The sequence below is a fragment of the Ovis aries genome, chromosome 6 (assembly GCF_016772045.2).
Source record: "Ovis aries strain OAR_USU_Benz2616 breed Rambouillet chromosome 6, ARS-UI_Ramb_v3.0, whole genome shotgun sequence".
NCBI lineage: Eukaryota > Metazoa > Chordata > Mammalia > Artiodactyla > Bovidae > Ovis > Ovis aries.
The window spans coordinates 81,607,593-81,633,119 of record NC_056059.1 but is presented as its reverse complement, the minus strand read 5'-3'; the positions used below and the strand labels follow the sequence as shown (position 1 = coordinate 81,633,119).

Below are 25,527 nucleotides of genomic sequence, written 5' to 3'. Positions count from 1 at the left end.
CACTGTTTCCCCATCTATTTCGCATGAAGTGATGGGACCAGATGCCATGATCTTCATTTTCTGAATGTTGAACTTTAAGCCAACTTTTTCACTCTCCTCTTTCACTTTCATTAAGAGGCTTTTAGGTTCCTCTTCACTTTCTGGCATAAGGGTGGTGTCATCTGCATATCTGAGGTTATTGATGTTTCTCCTGGCAATCTTGATTCCAGCTTGTGTTTCTTCCAGTCCAGCGTTTCTCATGATGTACTCTGCATATAAGTTAAATAAGCAGGGTGACAATATTTAGCCTTAACATGCTCCTTTTCCTATTTGGAACCAGTCTGTTTCTCCATGTCCAGTTCTAACTGTTGCTTCCTGACCTGCATACAGGTTTCTCAAGACGCAGGTCAGGTGGTCTGGTATTCCCATCTCTTTCAGAATTTTCCATAGTTTGTTGTGATCCACACAGTCAAAGGCTTTGGCATAGCCAATAAAGCAGAAAGAGATGTTTTTCTGAAACTCTCTTGCTTTTTCCATGATCCAGCGGATGTTGACAATTTGATCTCTGGTTCCTATGCCTTTTCTAAAACCAGCTTGGACATCTGGAAGTTCACAGTTCATATATTGCTGAAACCTGGCCTGGAGAATTTTGAATATCTCTTTACTAGTGTGTGAGATGAATGCAATTGTGTGGTAGTTTGAGCATTCTTTGCATTGCCTTGCTTTGGGATTGGAATGAAAACTGACCTTTTCCAGTCCTGTGGCCACTGCTGATTTTTCCAAATTTGATGGCATATTGAGTGCAGCACTTTCACAGCATCAGGATTTGAAATAGCTCACCTGGTATTCCATCACCTCCACTAGCTTTGTTTGTAGTGATGTTTTCTAAGGCCACTTGACTTCACATTCCAGAATGTCTGGCTCTAGATAAGTGATCACACCATCGTGATTATCTGTGTCATGAAGCTCTTTTTTTGTACAGTTCTTTTGTGTATTCTTGCCACCTCTTCTTAATATCTTCTGTTTCTGTTAGGTCCATACCATTTCTGTCCTTTATCGAGCCCATCTTTGCATGAAATGATATCCTTTGATATTTGTAATTTTCTTGAAGAGATCTCTAGTCTTTCCCATCTTTTGTTTCCTCTATTTCTTTACATTGATTGCTGAGGAAGGCTTTCTTATCTCTGTTTACTATTCTTTGGACCTATACATTCAGATGCTTATATCTTTACTTTTCTCCTCTGCTTTTCACTTCTTTTCTTTTCACAGCTATTTGTAAGTTCTCCTTAGACAGCCATTTTGCTTTTTTACATTTCTTTTCCATGGGGATGGTCTTGATCCCTGTCTCTTGTAGACATCACAAACCTTTGTCCATAGTTCCGCAGGCAGTCTGTCTATCAGATCTAGCCCCTTAAATCTATTTCTCACTTCCACTATATAATCATAAGGGGTTTGATTTAGGTCTTACCTGAACGGTCTAGTGATTTTCCCTACTTTCTTCAATTTAAGTCTGAATTTGGCAATAAGGAGTTCATGATCTGAGCCACTTTCAGCTCCCATCTTGTTTTTCCTGACTGTATAGAGCTTCTCCAAGTCTATGCCCCAATCAGTAATGCTGAAGAAGCTGAAGGTGAATGGTTTTATGAAGACCTACAAGACCTTTTAGAACTAACACCCAAAAAAGATGTCCTTTTCATTATAGGGGACTGGAATGCAAAAGTAGGAAGTCAAGAAACACCTGGAGTAACAGGCAAATTTGGCTTTGGAATGTGGAATGAAGCAGGGCAAAGACTAATAGAGTTTTGCCAAGAAAATGCACTGGTCATAGCAAACACCCTCTTCCAACAACATAAGAGAAGACTGTACACATGGACATCACCAGATGGTCAACACCGAAATTGGATTGATTATATTCTTTGCAGCCAAAGATGGAGAACCTCTATACAATCAACCCGGAGCTGACTGTGGCTAAGATCATGAACTCCTTATTACCAAATTCAGACTCAAATTGAAGAAAGTAGGGAAAACCGCTAGACCATTCAGGTATTACCTAAATCAAATCCTTTATGATTATACAGTGACAGTGAGAAATAGGTTTAAGGGCCTAGATCTGATAGACAGAGTGCCTGATGAACTATGGAATGAAGTTCGTGACATTGTACAGGAGACAGGGATCAAGAGCATCCCCATGGAAAAGAAGTGCAAAAAAGCAAAATGGCTGTCTGGGGAGGCCTTACAAATAGCTGTGAAGAGAGGCAAAAAAACAAAGGAGAAAAGGAAAGATATAGGCATCTAAATGCAGAGTTCCAAAGAATAGCAAGAAGAGATAAGAAAGCCTTCTTCAGCAATCAATGCAAAGAAATAGACGAAAACAACAGATTGGGAAAGACTAGAGATCTCTTCAAGAAAATTAGAGATACCAAGGGAACATTTCATGCAAAGATGGGCTCGGTAAAGGACAGAAATGGTATGGACCTAACAGAAGCAGAAGATATTAAGAAGAGGTGGCCGAATACACTGAAGAACTATACAAAAAAGATCTTCACGACCCAGATAGTCATGATGATGTGATCACTAATCTAGAGCCAGACATCTTGGAATGTGAAGTCTAGTGGGCCTTAGAAAGCATCACTACGAGCAAAGCTAGTGGAGGTGATAGAATTCCAATTGAGCTGTTTCAAACCCTGAAAGATGATGATATGAAAGTGCTGCACTCAATATGCCAGCAAATTTGGAAAACTCAGCAGTGGCCACAGGACTGGAAAAGGTCAGTTTTCATTCCAATTGCAAAGAAAGGCAATGCCAAAGAATGCTCAAACTACTGCACAATTGTACTCATCTCACATGCTAGTAAAGTAATGCTCAAAATCCTCAAGCCAGGCTTCAGCAATACGTGAACCGTGAACTCTGTGATGTTCAAGCTGGTTTTAGAAAAGGCAGAGGAACCAGAGATCAAATTGCCAATGTCCGCTGGATCATGGAAAAGCAAGAGAGTTCCAGAAAAACATCTATTTCTGCTTTTTTGACTATGCCAAAGCCTTTGACTGTGTGGATCACAATAAACTGTGGAAAATTCTGAAAGAGATGGGAATGCCAGACCACCTGACCTGCCTCTCGAGAAACCTGCATGCAGGTCAGGAAGCAACAATTAGAACTGGACATGGGACAACAGACTGGTTCCAAATAGGAAAAGGAGTACCTCAAGGCTATATATTGTCACCCTGCTTGTTTAACTTCTATGCAGAGTACATCATGAGAAACGCTGGACTGGAAGAAACACAAGCTGGAATCAAGATTGCCGGGAGAAATATCAATAACCTCAGATATGCAGATGACACCACCCTTATGGCAGAAAGTGAAGAGGAACTAAAAAGCCTCTTGATGAAAGTGAAATAGGAGAGCGAAAAAATTGGCCTAAAGCTCAACATTCAGAAAACGAAGATCATGGCATCCGGTCCCATCACTTCATGGGAAATAGATGGGAAACAGTAGAAACAGTGTCAGACTTTATTTTGGGGGGCTCCAGAATCACTGCGGATGGTGACTGCAGCCATGAAATTAAAAGACGCTTACTCCTTGGAAGAAAAGCTATGACCAACCTAGATAGCATATTTAAAAGCAGAGACATTACTTTGCCGACTAAGGTCAGTCTAGTCAAGGCTATTGTTTTTCCATTGGTCATGTATGGATGTGAGAGTTGGACTCTGAAGAAGGCTGAGTGCGGAAGAATTGTTGCTTTTGAACTGTGGTGTTGGAGAAGACTCTTCAGAGTCCCTTGGACTTCAAGGAGACCCAACCAGTCCATTCTGAAAGAGATCAACCCTGGGATTTCTTTGGAAGGAATGATGCTAAAGCTGAAACTCCAGTACTTTGGCCACCTCACGCCAAGACGTGACTCTTTGGAAAAAACTCTGATGCTGGGAGGGATTGGGGGCAGGAGGAGAAGGGGACGACCGAGGATGAGATGGCTGGATGGCATCACGAACTCGATGGACATGAGTCTGTGTGAACTCCGGGAGATGGTGATGAACAGGGAGGCCTGGCATGCTGCCATTCATGGGGTCTCAAAGTGTTGGACACAACTGAGCGACTGATCTAATCTGATCTGATAGAGCTTCTCCATCTTTGGCTGCAAAGAATATAATCAATCTGATTTTGGTGTTGACCATCTGGTGATGTCCAAGTGTAGAGTCCTGTGTTAACCAGGTAGATCCACCACATATCTGTGGGAGTTTTCCTTTTAATAGATGAATCATTAATTTTTGTTGAGACATAGGTCATCACTCCACTGGAGTTGGAATGACTGTAGGAGAGTACTTAAATATATGGCCAGCATCAGAGCAGGTGTTATTAATTGGCCAGGTAAGAGGTCCCCATCCAGTAATATGAATGAATAGAACAGGTTGAACATTCATCTAAAATAAATTTCCTAGGGTGTATCCAGTCAGAGCCCTAACATACAGAAATCCACCAAGGTAACCCAGAAATATTGGACCTAGGTAATGGCCACAACCCAACAATTGGATTGAGTTTTAAACTAGCTATTGAGTTTTAAACTAATCATTTCCCTGATAGAAAACATTTAATTGATAGGGAATAAGTCCAAGGAATCAAGAAAATGTTATAAATAGTCACACAATTCAGATCAGCATCTTGGGCAAGCTGTCTACTTCAGATGTTTTCTTCTTCTCATCCTAGTGTAGTGTAGTTTCCTCTGTTTGAGCATTGTTTTAAGGTGAGTTTGAGGTCAGCAGGCCTCTCTATAGACCAGTCCAGCTTTGAAATTAGGAGTTAATTCAAGAATCAATTTCCATTTGGTTTCATTGGGCATGAGCTAGTTAAGAGTACTTGATAGAAAGGTCCTTCCATCCAGGTTGGAGACAGTTCCTTAAATTATGTCTTCTTCCAGTCTTGGTTACAGGTCATGCGTGAGGCATCTGATCTTCATCCAAAGCCAGATTACTGAGACAAGCTTCAGAAACATCCCTAGAGTGTCCTTTAATAATTCAATTAAATTTTATATTAATATACCCTAACAGCAAAGAACTATCCAGGAAATGAGTCTTAGTAGATACAGACCTCCATTAACAAACTGGGATTTAACATTCATTGAAACATCTTTTTCTCCCTAAAATCACAGTCATTTTTACCTAATATGACCAAATTAAGACTTGTTTGTAATATAGGCCTGGTCTCAATAATCTTGGCCTGATGATTTATAATTGATCATAGACTTTTTTCTTTGCTGAGACTTTTATAAAGTCTCTGACGGAACTTTTAAAATAAAACCTTTAGGGATAGGAAAGTCATGCCAAAGGCTTATCATAGATTTTGCCTAACAGATATAAGAAAATTCTTCACTTCTTAAGGTCTCCAAAATTCCTTGAGATTTCTGTACCTGTTAGTGAGATAACCTTCCTAACTTATCTGATAAAGTTCCTGGAAACTAAGAGCTTCCAATGGCAGGAGGGCTCAGATAGAAAAGATAAATGTTTCAGTTTGTTTATAAAATATAATTTTATGAAATTACCATCATAGTTTAAGAGAAGGTATTTTCTTAAACCTGGAAAACAAAGATTCAACCCTGTAATTTTTCAGATAGAAACCATAAATGTTTATAAGCATATTTGCCTGTTCATTCATATTCGTTAATTTTTGTGAAGTCATCAGGTTTTCCATTAGAATCCTTACCTAGTTCAGAAACTGGTATTTATCCAAAATTCTTTTCTATAAATCTTCTTTAAGAGGAAGCATATTTGTGAAACTTGGTTCATGTTTTGACAATATTTTGAGATAGTAACTAGAATTATGACTGATAACTTTGTACCCAAATATACCAGAATTTTAGGAACTTCATATAGTTTCTAGGATATCTATATTAGTAACATTAACCATACAATATAATCTGAGACTTATTCCTCACTTGAAAATATTTCCCCTGTAATTCTGTTTACAAAATGAACCTAATTAGTGTAATATCTCTCTTGGGATGTTTCAGGGGCCCTCTGAAGCATCCCACAGTTAGCTAGAAATCTTCATTAGAATGATTTAGGAAGTTTTGTCAACAAATGTCAAAAAGTTTAGAACACTCAGTCAGATAGGGTTATGGGTCATTGTGAAACAATAGCTATTTACTTAGCCAAAGTAATAATAAAGGATTCTCAAACAGATCATTTAAGAGATACAGAAACTTAAATCTATTATCAGACTGTTCAATATCTGAAAAAAAGATGTCCTCTAAATGAAAGTAAAGCTGAATTCAAGTTTTTGCACCAGCTTACTTTATTTAAAAGGTAACCTTAACTTTGTTTTAAACTTATTTTAAACCATATACAAAACTCTTTTCTCATGGTTCACTTCCATAAACCTTATCGCTTACTATATCCATTACTTTGTTCTTCCATCCTAGAAAACCACCTGTAAGTCAGGTTTACTTCCTTTTCCCTTCACAAAATGCAATTCCATTCCTCATAACTTCTTCACTGAAAGCACACTTCCTACTTTCCTTAAGCAATCAAGAACTGACTTTTATATTAGCATTTTGTAGATAGGTGAGCATAAATATCAGTGATAACTTCTAAAACCTTTGTTTTCTCAGAGAGAACATTTTAGGATTGCACCAAACATCATTTATTTTTTATCTCAAATCTCTTTAGTTTCTTTGTAAGAGGAAATTAGTGTTTAGTAGTAAATGTTTCAAAATCTTATTTTAATTAAAAATGACTTAGCTATTCAATAGACTTCCAACACTTAGTTTAACACAACCTTTAGAAGTTCAAGTTACCCCAATCTAGAGAGACTATTTTAGACACATATTCCTAAAAAGCATAATTATTTTTAATAGAGTTGATCTGAAGGCTCATATCTCATTTACATTTTTTAGAAGTTTCTTTACTCGAGGTAATTTCCTTGCTGACAAACTTGTAACAGATATAATAACATTTAATTTATATTAAAGCTAGGTACAATGAAAATGTAGCTTCCCTTGTAGCTCAGTTGGTAAAGAATCTGCCTGCAATGCAGGAGACCTGGGTTTGATTCCTAGGTCAGGAATATCTCCTGGAGAAGAAAATACAACCCACTCCAGTATCTTGCCTTAGAGAATCCCATGGTCAGAGGAGCAGGCTACAGTCCATGGGGTCGCAAGAGTCGGACAAGACTTAGTGACTAAACCACCACCACAATGATAATATTCTGCTTAATGTTAATTATTCTTAGATATGTCTACATTAGTTAGATCGACAAACAAACATTAATATCGAGTATTTAATTCTGAATATTTCCCAATTTGCATGAACCTGAAATTCATTTAGATTAATTTCTCTTGTGTTTAAAATTATTTGATTTGTAAGTGCTTACCGTTTTTATTTTTTAAGGCCAAAGAGATTAGAGCTCATTTATGAACTGATCTCAGCAATCAGCAATATTATCCAAAAAAAAGACACACACTGAGACATACATATATCCAAACAGACGCAACAAGAGATCCTATAGCTTTGTTTTCCAAACTTAGTTATGAATCAGATATCACAAAATGAAAGTCAATAGTTGTAAACAAATGGATGGAATAAGATTTTAAAAGGCTTCCCCTACCTTTTTTTTCCTTTTGGTTTCAGGAATTAGAAAACGACTACATAAGTGATCCAGAGAGCTCTGGTCTAAAGGTATCAGTTCAGTTCAGTTCAGTTGCTCAGTCGTGTCTGACTTTTTGCGACCCCATGAATCGCAGCACTCCAGGCCTCCCTGTTCATCACCAACTCCCAGAGTTCACTCAGACTCACGTCCATCAAGTCAGTGATGCCATCCAGCTATCTCATCCTCAGTCGTCCCCTTTTCCCCCTGCCCCCAATCCCTCCCAGCATCAGAGTCTTTTACAATGAGTCACGTCTTCGCATGAGGTGGCCAAAGTACTGGAGCTTCACCTTTAGCATCATTCCTTCCAAAGAAATCCCAGGGTTGATCTCCTTCAGAATGGACTGGTTGGATCTCCTTGTAGTCCAAGGGACTCTCAAGAGTCTTCTCCAATACCACAGTTCAAACGCATCAATTCTTCGGCACTCAGCCTTCTTCACAGTCCAACTCTCACATCCATACATAACCACAGGAAAAACCATAGCCTTGACTAGACTGACCTTAGTCGGCAAAGTAATGTCTCTGCTTTTGAATATGCTATCTAGGTTGGTCATAACTTTTCTTCCAAGGAGTAAGCGTCTTTTAATTTCATGGCTGCAGTCACCATCCGCAGTGATTCTGGAGCCCCCCAAAATAAAGTCTGACACTGTTTCCACTGTTTCCCCATCTATTTCCCATGAAGTGATGGGACCAGATGCCATGATCTTCATTTTCTGAATGTTGAACTTTAAGCCAACTTTTTCACTCTCCTCTTTCACTTTCATCAAGAGGCTTTTAGGTTCCTCTTCACTTTCTGCCCTAAAGGTGGTGTCATCTGCATATCTGAGGTTATTGATATTTCTCCCGGCAATCTTGATTCCAGCTTGTGTTTCTTCCAGTCCAGCGTTTCTCATGATGTACTCTGCATATAAGTTAAACAAGCAGGGTGACGATATATAGCCTTGAGGTACTCCTTTTCCTATTTGGAACCAGTCTGTTGTCCCATGTCCAGTTCTAACTGTTGCTTCCTGACCTGCATGCAGGTTTCTCGAGAGGCAGGTCAGGTGGTCTGGCATTCCCATCTCTTTCAGAATTTTCCATAGTTTATTGTGATCCACACAGTCAAAGGCTTTGGCATAGTCAATAAAGCAGAAAGAGATGTTTTTCTGGAACTCTCTTGCTTTTTCCATGATCCAGCGGATGTTGACAATTTGATCTCTGGTTCCTCTGCCTTTTCTAAAACCAGCTTGAACATCAGGGAGTTCACGGTTCACATATTACTGAAGCCTGGCTTGGAGAATTTTGAGCATTACTTTGCTAGCATGTGAGATGAGTACAATTGTGCAGTAGTTTGAGCATTCTTTGGCTTTGCCTTTCTTTGGAATTGGAATGAAAACTGACCTTTTCCAGTCCTGTGGCCACTGCTGAGTTTTCCAAATTTGATGGCATATTGAATGCAGCACTTTCACAGCAGCATCATTTAGGATTTGAAACAGCTCAACTGGAATTCCATCACCTCCATTAGCTTTGTTTGTAGTGATGTTTTCTAAGGCCCACTTGACTTCACATTCCAAGATGTCTGGCTCTAGATTAGTGATCACATCATCATGACTATCTGGGTCGTGAAGATCTTTTTTGTACAGTTCTTCCGTGTATTCTTACCACCTCGTCTTAATATCTTCTGCTTCTGTTAGGTCCATACCATTTCTGTCCTTTATCGAGCCCATCTTTGCATGAAATGTTCCCTTGGTATCTGTAATTTTCTTGAAGAGATCTCTAGTCTTTCCCAATCTGTTGTTTTCATCTATTTCTTTGCATTGATTGCTGAAGAAGGCTTTCTTATCTCTTCTTGCTATTCTTTGGAACTCTGCTTTCAGATGCTTATATCTTTCTTTTTCTTCTTTGCTTTTCTCCTCTCTTCTTTTCATAGCTTTTTGTAAGGCCTCCCCAGACAGCCATTTTGCTTTTTTGCATTTCTTTTCCATGGGAGTTATTTCCTCAAGGCAAGCATTCTTAAAGAAAATTTTTTTCTTGAATCTTTCTCTGGAATCTAAAGAATATTGTGACCACATTGTCAAAAATCATTTTTTCTGTAATCATAGTTTTATAGCCAAAATTTAAATCAGATAGTAGTCAACTTGGCCCTGATAACAAGGACGGATTGGTCCCAGCAGGGACTGTCCCTCTGGGAAAATACTAGCCTTAGTTTTATCAGCGTCAGGCTATTGATTACAGTAGGAAGTCGTGAACATAAGGGAACTTCAGTTCATTTTCTATCCTATGTCAATAAAGACTTAATATTTTTAGGCTATTTTTCTTTGCATTGGATCATAGCTATAGATTGACCAGTCAAAAAAATATATTTTTTTTCCCCCAAGGAGTTCCCAGGTGGAGTGTTCGAACCTTAGAGTGAGTAATTCCCATATTAGCTCTAGGGGTTTGTACTAGTTATCTGTGCGCTCAAACCGAACCAACAAAACCAAACCGAACAAATAAAACCGAACCGAACCAGAACTTCACCAGTCAGAAGTCATGTTCCAAATGAAACAAAAGGCAAAGAGATGCCCAGAAATCAAAAGGCAAGTGGCAAGAGTGCCCAAAAGAGTGGTAAAGTGATGCTCAGAAATCAAAAGCCAAGTGGCTTAAAAGCCAAACGTGACTTCCCAGTTCCACTAGACCTGTGACCTGGCAGAGTCAGTACTAGCAGCTGTTTTAGGTTCTGATATAGTTTCAAGCAATTTCTTGTTGGTTTCCTGCAAAGAAATTACTCTATCATTTACTCTTCTAGAGCTTCTAGATACCAGTGAAGGTAAGCGTAGCCAGCCTTTTCTAATTGTGCATGCAAAAATATCAATTTTGAAATATCAAAAGCAACCCAATTTGGCCATTTTAGGTTGAGATCTCTTTCAGTATTATTTCTCCAGTTAACTAGGTACTTGTATGTATGAGCTCTGTTACATATTGTACATGAATCTGGCTGGAGTGTTAGTCAGAGACTGGCTTTCTGACACCCCTTTGTTTTTGTTTTTGAGGATTCTGTTTCTCATTTTAAGCTGAATTTGTCAGGGATAAAAATCACTAGTGAACTTGTGTAGTGGGCCCATGTGCTGCTTGTGAGCTTAACTCCTCCAGGAGTCACCCCAGAGTCGTTTCAGCTCATTTTACGTGTCAGATTCTGCCTCCAGCAATCTAAGATTGCTGTAGCTGCTCAGGTCACTGAATGGCCAGTTCTTATGTGCGGCCCCTGGGCGAGCAAGTATTTTAATTAATGAGTGGTTTTCCCTATGGGACCACTGTATGGAATGAGGACTAGACCTCCACCACTCCCGTAAATTTCTCAATCACCCTAGAAAACTGAAACTGGCCAGGAGAAGTCATGACCCTTTTCTTCAGAGCAAATGCTCATGTATTTTCCTCACTTTTATCCTGACGAATTCTGTAATGGCAGTCAAAATGAGGAAAAGTCTCAAATCAGCCTGTTACTTAACCACTCAGTGAAGACCATTCAGTCCCCTCCAACAGACCGAACTCAGCATCTTTCAGCTGAGCCCCAAGTATTCCTCAATTTTTTTTCCAATCGAGCCCCACTGCCCAGTACCTGGGAAGAGGCTGCAGTTTTCATTTTGCCCCACATGAAACTTAATTTGCAACTCTCAAGTTGTACATCTTTTTTTAGTCGACACCTGTCTCTGACTTCCAGAATTCTTTACTTTAGTATGAATATTACCATAGGATTTTTCAGGCTTGAAACAGGAAACACAAGGAGAAAGCAAGTGTGTTGGAAAGAGAGAGTCCTGTTGTGTGTTTCTCCTTTACTTTCACACTACTCCCACAGTCCCAACACTTCTAATACTAGATGTCTGGGGTTATATTTTCCACACCAAGCAATTCCCTGTGAAGTTCCCTGAGTGTCCTGAATTCAACTCAGTTTGATACTAAACAGAGTTAGCACAGACCCCACAGGTTAAGGGCTCAGTCTCAGGCTCTCCCTTACTTCTGACACATACATCAATACTAGGTCCCCAGGTTACTCATAGCTTCTCTGTGTCTAGGCCACAAATCAAAGGTTCCCATGATTCCCCTCCTTAGATTAGATTATTTGCTAAAACAGCTCACAGAATTCTGGGACACACCTACTTATATTTACCAGTTGATTATATAATAAAAGATTTGGTAAAAGATACAGATAGACAGGTGAAGAGATACATAGGAAGAGGTCAACTGCAGGAACATCTCTCCCATGGAGTTGCAGTATTCCAGCCTTCCAGTTTATGGGTGTATTTTGGGGATTTTTGTGGAGGTTTTACTATGTAGGCATAATGAATCATTAACTCCATTTCCAATCCCTCTCCCCTCCCTCGAGAAAGAGAGGTAAGGCTGTAAATTTGACATTTCTAATCAGGATTTGTTCTTTCTGGAAACCAACCCACCAAGAAGTCACCTAATTAGAACCAAAGATACTCTTATCACCCATAAAATTGGAAGAGGGTTAAGAGCTTTGTGTCAGAATCCAGAATTAAAAACCAAATATTAGAAGAAGAGCTGCTCCTAGAACACTTATTATTTAGGAAATCACAAGCATTTTAGGCACGCAAGTCAGGAACTGGAAGTTAGTACAAAAGATTCCCCTAGTGCCTCTATATAGCAAAGGTTCTAGGAGTTCCTTGTCAGGAACCAGGAGCTGATATATGCTGGTGTATGTATATATATATATATATATAGCTTCCCAGATGGCACTAGTGGTAAAGAACCCACCTGCCAATGCATGCAACATAAGAGAAGCTGGTTGGATCCCTGGATGAGGTAGATTCCTCTGGAGGAGGACATGGCAACCCACTCCAGTATTCTTGCCTGGAGAATCCCATAGACAGAGGAGCATAACGGGCTACAGTCCATAGAGTTGCAGAGAGTTGGACATGACTGAAGTGACTCCACACACACACATATTTCGTATTATTTCAAGATGTGAAGTGTGCCAGGTTTATAACTTGATTAGGTAAGACTAACATCCACTGGTGTTTCAAAACTCACCTCTCACCTACCTGGGAGTAGTGCTTGGCTAGGACAGGTGCTTTTTCCGTAGTAATTTTATTTATTTATTTTATTTTTGACTGAGCTGGGTCTTCATTGCACGTGGGCTTTCTCTAGTTGCAGTGACTGGGGGCTCCTCTTCATTGCAGAGCCTGGTTTCTCTTTTTGTGGAGCACAGGTTCTAGGGCACACTGGCTTCAGTAGTTGCAGCACGTGGGCTCAGTCATTGTGGCTCCCCGGCTCTAGAACACAAGCTCAATCACTGAAGCACATGAGCTTAGTTGCTTTGTGGCATGTGGGATCTTCCTGGATCAGGGATCAAACTGCTATTCCGTGCATTGGCAGGCAGATTCCTCACCACTGAGCCACCAGGGGAGTCCTAGGACAGTTTTTGGTGAGGGATCCTAAGGTGTAATATCGAGACAGCTATTGCTATTGATGAGGGATTAGAAGATTTTTAGTAGGAAGGAAGCCGACTACTGGAAAATATTTTAAAATTACTGCATAAAACTATGTCCTATTATAATTTCCTTACAAAATGACTAGAGAATAGTGATTGATTTACACATATAATTTGATGAATGTGTTGTACATGTGTGTTTCCCCTAAGAGTTACTCATAAACACACATGCACATGTCTCTTTCTAGCCATTTTACATTACTTTCTCTTGGAGGGGGAATAATTTTCTGTCTTTTTGTCAAGTATGGGGACTGAGGTGCAGGGTTTGGGAACCATATGTCTTATCATTATGCTTCTTATCTATTTCCCAGTTTTTGCAAAAAATGTTTTCAGTTTAGTCTAGTTTCATCAGGAAATCAATAATGAATCTAAGAAGGGTGACAGTAAGACACAGATGCAAAAAGGACTGCAGTATGAGGTTTTTGTGAGAAATGTATAAAACAACATTGTCAGTGTTAACTGAACAATATCCTAAATTTCTTTTATTGTAAATATGTTACATATTTAAGTTATTTTTAGCATTTTAAAACTGATGTGGTGCAAATGACAGTATATTGTGATAAGCATTATAATTGGAATTATTTGAATTCTTTGCTTTTCTTAAAATTAAGTGAAATTACCACAAAATTGAAATCAGAGAGAACTAAAATTATCTCATAAAAATGCAAGTTCATGAAATGCTCAAATACAGTAACTCTTAAAGATTTTGTATGCCTTTTTGTCATCATTTTGTTTCTCTGCACACTAATTTTTAACCTAATGTTTAAAAAATTTAATATTATACTGTATTAATTTCATTCCTTCATAAACTCCACAAATAGATTTTGTTAACTGCAAGATATTTATGTGTTGGTCGTTGGCTCCTTTAAAGTCTATAGCCAGCCTCATGCATATTGTTTGCTCCTGACTTTTTGCCATAAGACCATGTTATTAAAATAATATCAGTTTAAACATTTTTTAAGTGCTGACTGTGAACCCAGGACAGCGCAGAAAGCTTTGCATATATAATCAAACTCATTCTTCAAAGCAATCCTGTGTGATGTAGTTTCTATTATTTGTCTCATTTACATCAGTGACTAGTTTACCAAAAGCTATACATTTATTAGTGAATACATTGGGGATTGCTGCTAATTTAACTACAAACTCCATGATCTTAATCATTTTGCTACACAATCAAAAGGTAAGGACATTTTTGTCACTCTTAATAAGTTTCAGAGGGTTGTTTTCTAAAGTATTGGTGGTACTTTTTCATTGTGACCTTTGAGGGCACTAATTACACTCTCTTCTCCAGTACTAAGTTCCATCATTTTTGTTGTTGTCATTGTTTTATTTAAAATGGGTAAATTAAGTAACTTTTTCATTTCCTCTTTTTTAAAGTAAACTGAAAATACTTTCTATTTAATTAAAATACTTTGGTGGAATTGCTTTCTGCCTCTCTCATTTATCTTTTAGGATCGTTGTGTTTTTCTTATCCACTTGTATGATCTCTTGTTTAAGAATTTAAGTCATCATTTATCCACAGCCTTTAGTCTTGCACTCTGATCTAATATCTTTGAGGATTTCTTCCTTAGCCTTATAATCACCTTTCTTCAGCAGACGGGAGGTTATCTTACATTGACACACTTAGTACATTTATTGATCAACTCTGTGTAAGACCTGGCTAAAGTAATTTCATTTGGATCTTCTTTGGGTCTGGAAAGCTTCCCTTATCACATGTTAATCTTCAGAAGGACAAATCAAAATATCTTGTTAAAACAAAGATCTACCATTTTATATTAAGTCTAGAAAGGCTAAACTATTTTAAACTTGGATAATAATGATCTTGTTATAGCTGCATGCAGTTACTTACAGACTCCAGGTGCTAAAATCTGATGGGAATGCAGATGGACTCTGTGTTGAAGCATAGCTCATGTAAATTAGATTGGCTGCTATTTCTAGCATATTTTGGTTTCTGTTTCTAAATTATTTCTGAGACTTGTAAGCGTTTTTAACCTGTACTTTGAGTATTTATTGATTAAGGAAAGAACATGTTTTTTATACCATCTGGTGCTGAAGTGTTACTGTGACAGCATCCTCAGAGTTTATTTAAAATGAGTAATTTGAGGGATTACTATTCCACTTCAGATATTTATAGAAAAGGAGCTTCAGTTTTAATTTTCTTAATGATATATTAATGTACAGTCTGCTCTGATCACTATACCCTCAGTAAATTTATTCCGTGGAAATGATTTTTTAAATTACACTGGCCATCTATATTTATGTGAGTTGGTCTGAATGGAACTAGATGTTTAGTTATGTTATAAATGGAAATACTTAGTATGGTAGTAGTATCTGGATCATGAAAAAAATAAATTTCTCTGAGATAATGAGAATCTATTCTATCACTTTGATTATATTACTAAGAGCAATAGCTACTACTTTTCTCCCAAAGCATACAATGTGCCAGACACTGATCTAACTGAATACATATTTTCTCTCACTTTATTTTCACAAAACCTATAAGATAGAATCCATTATTATCCCTATTTTATGCCTGTAATCTGAAACACAAATAGGTTAACTAGGGTATTTAAATAAATATGCCATCTTAAAACAAGTCAAAGAAAATATCAGTACCAAATCTAAAACAATGACAGAAAAAAACATAAGTATGAGTGTTTGATTTTACATGATTTCAGGTTTTTGATTAAACTTCTTAAAAACTATAAACTTGAAGTCTAATGATAAGTAATATAATTTATATTCCTCAGAAGTAAAATTTGCAGTGTTATAATGAAGTGTGTGTGAGTATGTGCATGCATATGTACTAATTTGTAAGAAAAAAGTGTTATTATCTTCTTTCAAATGAAGAGGACCAAATAAAATGCTATTATTTTTGAAATCATGAGTGTAGTTTCTGAGTCTTAGAGCACTGATCAAGCATTAAACAAATCCTTATAGATAATGACCAATCACAGCCCAGTTCTTGCTTTTCTAAGTACAATTCTATATGAGTTTATAAACTCTGCACACTCAACTAGAAAAATATTTATACTTTGTTAGAGATGACATCACCTTTTTTTAACTGTTAAAAAACAATTGTGAAAATTTTCCACAATCTAATATTATTTATTGATTTGGAAATGTACTATTCAAAATTAACACATATATGCAAATGCTCCATATTAATAACTGTTAATAAGTTGAGATAATTGTGCCATTAGTGGCTCAGTCATGTCCAGCCCTTTGCAACCCCATGGACTGTAGCCCACCAAGCTTCTCTGTCCGTGCGATTCTCCATGGACTGTAACCTGCCAGGCTCCTCTGTCCATGTGATTCTCCAGGCAAGAATACTGGAGTGGGTAGCCATTCCCTTCTCCAGGGGATCTTCCCAACCCAGGGATTGAACCCAGGTCTCTTGCATTGCAGGCAGATTCTTTACCATCTGACCCACCAGGGAAGCCCAATTGTGCCATTAGGTAATATCAATTACAGTGAAACTACTTATATGCCATTCATTATGATTAAACTGTGAGGGGGAAAAGAAAAAAAGATCAAGGAATCATCCTCATCTCACAAAACTAATAGTTTAAAATAAAAGGAAAGCAGACTTTCTTTAAAGTACCAGATAAATGTTTTAGGCTTTTCAGGCCACTTATTCTCTGTTACAACTACCTAAGTCTGTCGTGACAGCAAGCAGGACTCCTGAGTGTGGCTATGTTCCAATGACGCTGTATTTACTGATATAAATGGTATGCTAGATTTGGCCTATGGGCTATATAGTTTGCCACTCCTAAATATGAGTACTTATATAAACAGAAGCAATAGGAGAGTTGCCATATCAAAGATATCAAAGACATTAATAAAATAAATGTAATTTTAAGGAAGTATATCAAGATTTGCCAAAGTATTGTACAGATGCTTTATATGCTCTTATAAATATTTTAATAATTTGATATATTGAACTTTGACTTTTAATATCTCTACAGTGAAAATAATTATTTGGCATATTTTTTAAAATACAAAGAATCAAATTGGAAATAAATGTCACGCTGCCATTTTAGTGACAGCCAAATTCTCAGATACTTAGTAATGGGAAAAATTAAAGTACTATCAGTGCTCCAAAGAAACTATATGGAACTTTGCTTAATTTTCCTTTGAGAAATGTCCATTGGAATTTGATTTAGAAATACTTGTCTAATTTTGTTAGCATTTCCAAATATATTGGATGTTTATATTGTATTTTCTTTTCCTTATTTGATATAAAATGAGTAGATATATTTCATAATTAAAGTTCAAAATAAACAGAGTTTAGATAAAAGTCTTGGCCTGCTGTTATGTGGTATCATTATTGAGCTCATCCCACAGTTGTCCTGAAATCACTCTAAGGACAGTTTATAAAAACTGGAAGTAAATGCATTGAAACACTATATAACTTTTGTGTTCTATTCTGCCAGTAATTTACGTGGTTTTTAACAATAAAATACATTATATTAAACAATTTACTTGGTATTTTCTGGATTTTTGTTTTACTATGAATATGTGGAAAATTAAAAGAATATTGAATCTTGCAATATCCAGAAAAGTGCATGTATTATATATATAGGTTGATTTTTTATATATAGCAATAGCTCTGTGAATATATTATAGAGATGCATTTTTAAAATCTGAAATGTAAATTAAATGGTCACTTTCCATAAATGATTTGTGAAGTCATGTAAGCATAGCATTGTCAATAGTCTGTGATAAATGATGCCGCTGCTATAAGAAATCAGTGGGTCAAATAAGCAAGGCATTATTCTCCATCTTAAATTTGTAGGTTCTACTCAAAAAATTTATTTACAAGGCTGTTTAGAATGTCTTTTGAATATAAATTTAGCAGGCATTTCTGAGGAAAGATATATTCAAATGGGCTTATAGGTTTATTTGTTTGTCTGTTTTAATTGGATAATCAAATACATTGACTCATTATATTTCCTATCAAATAAGCTCTTTAAGTATAATAAAAAGAACAATTTAATACAGCGTGGTATTTCTTAAATCCATAAAATGCTTCTTAATTTGAAGGGCATTGTGGAAAAATTAATTGTATGCCTGTAGGAATTTTTGCTTTTAAAAAGCAAAACAGACACCTGTCTGAATTGGTCGTGTCTTTATGCTGTATCGAGGGAGTGGGATCTCTTCCTTATCTTGGGCTCTCTTGTTTGCTTTTCAGTTGCTGCGATTGTGGCTGTGGAAGGGCTTCTTCCCTGTGCGCTGTTGCCCATCCAAGCCTAATATGGTTAGTGTTCCCCTCCTGCTTTCACTCCTATGTGCTGTCCCACCTATATGTATTATCGTCAGCATCCTTTTTTATTTTTTTCATTTGTGTACATTTTCGTAGTTAGTGCACCAGTTACAGTTTAAAAGAAGAGTAGAATGAAACTGTTCCAGAAAGAATCTTGAGTGATTTCACTACGTATACTTTTAAATAAAATATCCGTAAAGTGTATCACCCCTATGTCAAGCATTCATACTTCTCTTCCAAGGCTTTTGCTGTGGTCCTGATTTAAACCAGGGAGTTGTAAGATTTTAACATCTGTTTTACATTTAACATGTCACTGTTTATGTTGTTCCATTAAGATTAAAACCATATTATACATGGAAATAGAATGCTACTTCTGTCAAGGTGAAGTCACTTTTTCTGTCTCCCAGAACCATGAAATGAACATAAGTGGGGTATTCTGTTTTAATAATCATTGTGGATATATGTTGCATTGGAAAACAGAACCACATTTAATTTTAAACGGCTAACTTAATAGTTTAAGCTTGAATTATTTCAGATATTATAAGTGATATTGCTAATTTGGTACCAGTGAAGTAAAAAGCATCCATATTTTGGGGGTCAGTGTCCGAATGGGATAGTCTTAATTATTTACAAATACAAATCTTAAATATATCTGGGTTATAGCAGTAAACTTGTAGGCTAGAACATAAGAACAATGAACTCTCTTTACAGATTTAGAGAGTGCTGTGTGCTCAGTCATTCAGTCGTGTCTGATTCTTTGAGACCTCATCAACTGTAACCTGCCAGGCTCCTCTTTCCCTGAGATTTTCCAGGCAAGAATACTGGAGTGGGTTGCCATTTCCTGCTCCAGGGGATTTAGAGGGACTCCTACACAATAGTGAGCTACCTTGTAAAAACTACCAGATAATTTCTGTCTAAGGAGTCTGAATCGCTCCACTACTATACTGAGCTATTATTTGTAGGCAAAATTTGCCAAGAAAAGAACTGAAATACATTTTAGAGAATTAGAGTGTTGTCTTGGGCCTTTAAAATAGTTACTTTTATTTCTAGGTGTAAATTAATTTTTGTTGATTCAAAAAACTGTGGTGTGATTGAGTGTGTGTAGATGTGAGAAGTGGTGGAAGAGGTACCAATGATCTTCTGAGAACAAGAGAGTGTAAACACAGACTGATAAGATTCTTTGATCTTTTTTAAATCTTGTGAAATGTTTTTATTTGAAAAAAAATTAAAGTTAATATGAAAGTACAGATTTGTTCCTGTGATTTCAGTGACAGACCAAAAACAAAAAAAAAAAAAAAACCCTGAAATCTGGTTGACAGTGGCTGAAGTATAATATAAATGGCTTGAAACTGTGATTTTATTTTTTTTTACTGCTCTATAAAAAACTTAAAAATGGTCACTGAGTTGCTTATTCTAACTTGACTCTCAAATACGGATATTATAAGAGATAAAATCATCACTGAAGCAGAATAGAATTTACATCTTGGAGAAAAAAAAAAAAATGACATCCAGACATACCTTGAACTAAACCTCAAAGATATCTTAATGGGTATATGAACGTTAATGAAGCCATGACTCAGAAAAGTATTGGTGAAAACTAACTTTAGCTGGATTTAAATTGCTTGATATTTTAAAAAATAGTATCTTTTTCTACTGTATAGTTGACTTCAGGGAGTTTGTAAAATGAACAAATAATAGAGGAAAAGTGGAAAGCTGGAACACTTCCTTCACAAGGAACACAACAGGAAACCTAAGAAAATACGTTTTATTTCCTAAATCTTCCCTTTTTTTCCTAATGTCACTAATTTTAACTCAATCGGTATGTTTGTGTGTGTGCATTTATATTTGTGTATGCATGTGCATTTAAGTGTGTCTGTAGCACCAAAAACAGAAGTTATTTAGCCACAAATGGGCTTAGGTACCCAAAAATGATAACAGTTTGGGTGCAAATATTTATGGAAGAGCCATAATTTTTTAATGCATTCTTAGTAAAACAAAACAAAATAAAGCAAAAGAAACAAACTTTAATTGAGTTTACATAAATTAGACAACCAGAAATTTATTCAAAATTATTGTTTGGGGGGAATGGAAGCTAAATATGTTTTTATTCTCTGATTTCTCAACTTTCATTTCACAATTTCTGGTCAGTATAAGGTTTCAGTTAAAGATAATGTTTCTTTAGATTAAAGCCTTGGGAAAAAAACAACTTTAGATAGTGGAAATTAGGACTGAAAAGAATTTTCCTACTAGAATCAGTAAAATACTGTGAAACCTTGACCCAAAATCTTGTCTCTTAATTTTGTTCGTATAATCGTATTAGGATTTGTCAATTACCACATAAATAATTTCCAAGGATCATTCTGTCATCATTTGTGAACAGACATATTTACAATTACAGGACAGAAGTTGGACATTTTGAGATTTTGGAATCTTGTTTTTGGTTTTTTTTTTTCATTTCTGAAAGACTAGGCATGAGTATGTGTGCTTGGTTTTGACCTTAATATAATGCAATGCTTATACATGAAAATTGCCAATTGTAAATATCCTGGCTTTTCAAATTATTTTAATATACCTTATGGAAATCTTAGGGTCTGAAAGACATAATTTCAACATCATTCATCTAGATCCTTGGTTTTGCAATTCAGATTTATTAAATTTTCTCCAGGGCTATGGAGTTCTGAGTTTTACTATTGTAGTTCCCATGACAAAAACATGCTCCATTATTTTGCAAATGCTAATTACATTTTGCTGTCTTGATCTCAAATTATTTTTTGTCACTCTAGTTGCTTACTTTGTTGTGAAATTGGGAAACATAGGCATAATGTTAATTTTTATAATATTCTTCTTGCTTTGATTAAAATCTACCCAGTTGTGGATGATATTTCTGTATTATGTTCTAATGAAACTCAGATGCCTAAATTTTAAGCACTCTATCCCCAAGACTGCTTACATTTTTAACAGAAGTATTTTTTTTTTTTTAATCACAGCTGGCTTAGGATTCTAGTCCTCCCACCCTACATCCAATCTATTTTTATAGGCATCCAATATTGAATTGATAATCTTCAATGTAAATGATATATTAATATGTGAAATTTCTAAAATAAAGTTATTATTCACTCCTTGATATTCACTTTTGTCTATGAATACAAAAACATATATATATGTGTGTGTATATAAAACATCATGCTTATTATAAGTTCTGAAATATCCCATAGTCCCCAGTTGGCTTTTTCTTACATTTCTTGAATTCAAACACATTAGATTATTCTCTTCATTTATTAGGTTTCAAGCTTTCCAATGCTTTTGTGCACTTACTACTTCTGAGGGGTGTGCATGACAAGGAAAATGGAGTTCACTATTCTGAAAATAGAGATGTTAAATTCTTATTTTGTTGATTTACTTACTCTGATTTTTAGGAAGTCATCCTCATTCTTTTAGAAATTATTATTGCTTATTTTTAATAATATTTAAAATCAGAAGTATAAGGGATAAACTCTTCTTTCATAATTCAGAAAATAAAACTGAAATAAAACATATTTTTCTGACAAAAATGGTTGTGAATTACATTGAAACATTATTTTCTTAAATGTTTCAAGGAACTATTTTTCTTTAGTTTAATTAACTGAAAGTTTCTTGACATTTGAAGTGAACAAGGTTTTCTTTTTACATACATTTCACTGATTATTTCATTCATTTACAACAGATTTCTGCTCGGGAGATATGTGGAAATACTATTCTATCTTATAGTTAGGAAAAATACATAGAGAATAAAAATCATCCCTTATAATTCTAGACCCTCATTTAATGTGCTCATGGCAGGCAAGTGTGAGGTTTTTCCACACAATAGATAATATATTAATTTCCAGTTGAAGGCTTGCTATATAAAATGTAACTATAAACTGCTCCCAAACCCATTTTTATAATACCTGTGGCATCTCAGACCATAGGAGATATTAAATGAGACTACTCTAATTGAGAAAATCATTGGTCATATGAGCTAGTTCATTTATCCATGAATTATTTTAAAAATTAGTAGGATATTTCCTACTCTCGCATTAGAACACAATTTGTTGAAAACAGGGAGACACAATCCTTACTTGTCATACTTTAGAAAGTATATTTCATGTCAGAATTCTAAGGTAATTAAAATTTAACTCAGTAATGAAAAGGCAATGATTCATCTTTGAATTCTTTAAAATATTTCAGATTATTCATGTCTTCCCACTATTACTAATTCTGGAAGGACTTGAAGAGCTTATTAATGAAACAAATTACAAATTCATATACACTGCATTATTTTAAAAGTGTTGTTTATAAGTTTTTTCTTTGTCTTTTAGGATATAGAAATTAAAAATTATATACAAGGCACAAAAAAAGACATAAGTCCACTTCTCACATTGCCGTTAGTCGTAAGGAGGTTAGTACGCTTGGTAGAATGTGAGATGGGAACACAGCTATGTTTGCTATATTTCTGTAGTATAATCATTACTCTCATTTCCTGTGTAGGAAAAGCATGTTTCCCAAAATGAGTATATTTTCTTTTAAAAGTGTATCTGGTAATTTTCAGTAAATGATAATACATGAGTTACAGTTTTGTGTAACTTATATTATCTGTAAGGAAATCAAAATCCCGTACCTCGTATACAAATGCTAGCAGGACCGCCTATATATCCAGTATCCCATTTTACTGCATTTGCACTCACATTCTTATACATCTGTGGTCCTCAAAAATAAAGCAATCTATTTTAAGTATTTATTAACTATTATTAATAATAAGTTAATATTCACATTCTTCTTTATTTTATGGGTGATGAGTTACCTGAGCTCTTATTAAAACTACTTTTTTCAGTTAAGAGAGAAACTTGAAGTGAAAAGGTCAAACTATTTTCCCACAAAATTGTAACTTTTTTTTTTAAGATGCCAGCAATAAAATTTTAAACACAACATTATGCAGTGGCTGAGGTCGTTATTATGTCAGAGCAAGAGTGTGTACATATATGAAGAAATGTGTTTTGAAAAGAGGATACAATACAAAGAACTTTTCTATAAGCAAGACATACTGACTCTAATGTTTGCTAAAACATTTCCTTTTGAATATTTTTACTGGTAAAGCATTTCTTAATCCATCTGGACAACAGAGCAGCTGTAGGCATGTCCATTTCTGAGCCAGGTACTGCATATGCTCACTCTTTCAAAAATATCAAAATGCAGAACCATTACTTCTTTTACCATTGCTTCCTCCCCACCATATTTAGAATTAAGGAAGGAAAAAGAGTGTTTATTCAGTGTTCATTTCAAGAAAAATCTGATTTTGTGGAGGTTATTGTGGAGTAAGGATCTACAATCTCCTTTTGCTCTTTCGTTCACTCATCTCTCCTCATTGTCCATCATGGTGTCATTTAGAAAGTTCTGATTCTGTTCTTCACTTGGTACTCTTTGAGGGCTTTACATTCCTACCTTTAATTTATTATCTAATCCTCAATTTACATCTGAGAAATAAATTAGTCATTAGTACCTCCATCCATTCATAAAGATTATTATTTACTATTCCATGTCTATGGAAGTTTCAAATATCCAAATTTAGAATTAATGGCTTGGTCTGTTTTTAAAAGCAACATTAATATCATCAAGTTATATTATTAAATCTTTAGGATAGATATGGGAAATTAGATTGATCTCCAAATTAACCATGAAATCACTTATATATTATATAGAAAGCGTGACTCAAAGCCTTTTAATAAATTTCATTAATGAGTATAAACTATGCCTACATTTAATGCGATTTCTCATGCCCCCTCTAGTACTAAAATAATACCATTTTCTAGAAGAAGATATGTATAAATGGGTAGAGGATGATTCCTCTAATTATATTAAGATATTTTCAGCACAATGATATCAAAATCCGTTAAAATTGTGATTGAAGCAAAATGAAGAAACTGTTTCTTTTCTGTTCAGAAAGAAAAAAGGTTCCAGAAGATGACAGTTGTAATTTATATATGGACAGGCATACTTACTGACTGTGTCTGATGGGTTACAATGATGTATCTGGACAAGGTACAGAAAATGATACTGAATGAACAGGCTTCCTGCAGTGCTTTGTCAGTGAGGCTGAACCACTGCTTGAGTGCAGTCTCTGCCAGCTGCACTTTTACTTGCTGTATCTTGTTGAGGTTTGTTTTAATGGTGCTTTGGGGGTTTCCAGAACTTAATTTTATATGTTAATGTGACATGCAGCCATATATGTTATAGAACTCCAGAGAAGCCCATAGTCAAAAATAACTCCTTCCTATTGCCCTCCTAACTCTCACCCTAGGTATTAAAATGTTAACTGCTCCTCAACAAGATATTCCCAAATCATTTTTAAGATTAGATCCAAAGTTTTATTTCCATTTTCATATAAGGAATTTGTATGACACTTAAATATTCATGAGACTTATTTAATGATAAAGACTATTAGAGGATACAAGTTTCAAAGTTTAATTTTTTTCTGAACGTAGGAGAGCTGAAGGTGGGATGGATGTTTGTTTTCTAATGTAAACTGCAAGAACTTGTATACTTTTTAAGTCTCTTTAGAATTCCTCTAATGAAGTTTTCTGTCAGTGTTATTTATATAACGTAAATCTCAGGATGATTTCTCACAATTGTATGTAGAATATTGTTAAAAATAAAAAATAGTATCACTACCTTCTGTGTAAAGGCACATACATCAATTGAAAGAAGAATGTAATACCTAAAATTATGAACAATATTAAAATAACTTAAATATCAGCTTGAATAGATCAACTGTTACTTCAGGATGATATCATATATTTATTTTTTCTCTCCATTTCACTGTTGTGAAGTGATTCAAGATGTCTTGCATCTACGTGTTTTGAATACTATTTGAAAGGCCACAGATCGCCATTGTGTGATGCTCCTCACCTAAGAACACTACATGTATTAAGCACATTATTTCAAGTTTATTCAAATTTTGCTAACTGTAATTTACTAATAAACTGCTAGTTCTTTAACATGATAAAATTAAGATAACTATATTTTTCATCAAAAATGGCACAAAAACAGGTTTTGTAATCTATTTTGTATACTATGTGTAATTATACACTAGGAAAGATAGAGAATACAATAGGTTTTATTTTTACATCTAAATATACACATATTTAAGAAACATTTTAGAATATGA

General features: G+C 35.5%; 1 protein-coding gene across 8 annotated transcripts in view; it reads left to right on the top strand.

Annotated features, from left to right (window-relative positions):
• Positions 1-25,527, top strand: part of EPHA5 (EPH receptor A5) — a 411,134-nt gene that overhangs the window by 329,003 nt on the left and 56,604 nt on the right. For 5 of the 8 annotated variants that reach the window (XM_060417645.1, XM_042251463.2, XM_042251460.2 and 2 more), the window contains one exon: positions 18,276-18,341. The exons of the other annotated variants lie outside the window; for them this stretch is intronic. In XM_060417645.1, coding sequence (XP_060273628.1) covers positions 18,276-18,341 — 66 coding nt within the window. The remainder of the gene's footprint in view (positions 1-18,275; positions 18,342-25,527) is intronic. 8 annotated transcript variants of the gene reach the window in all.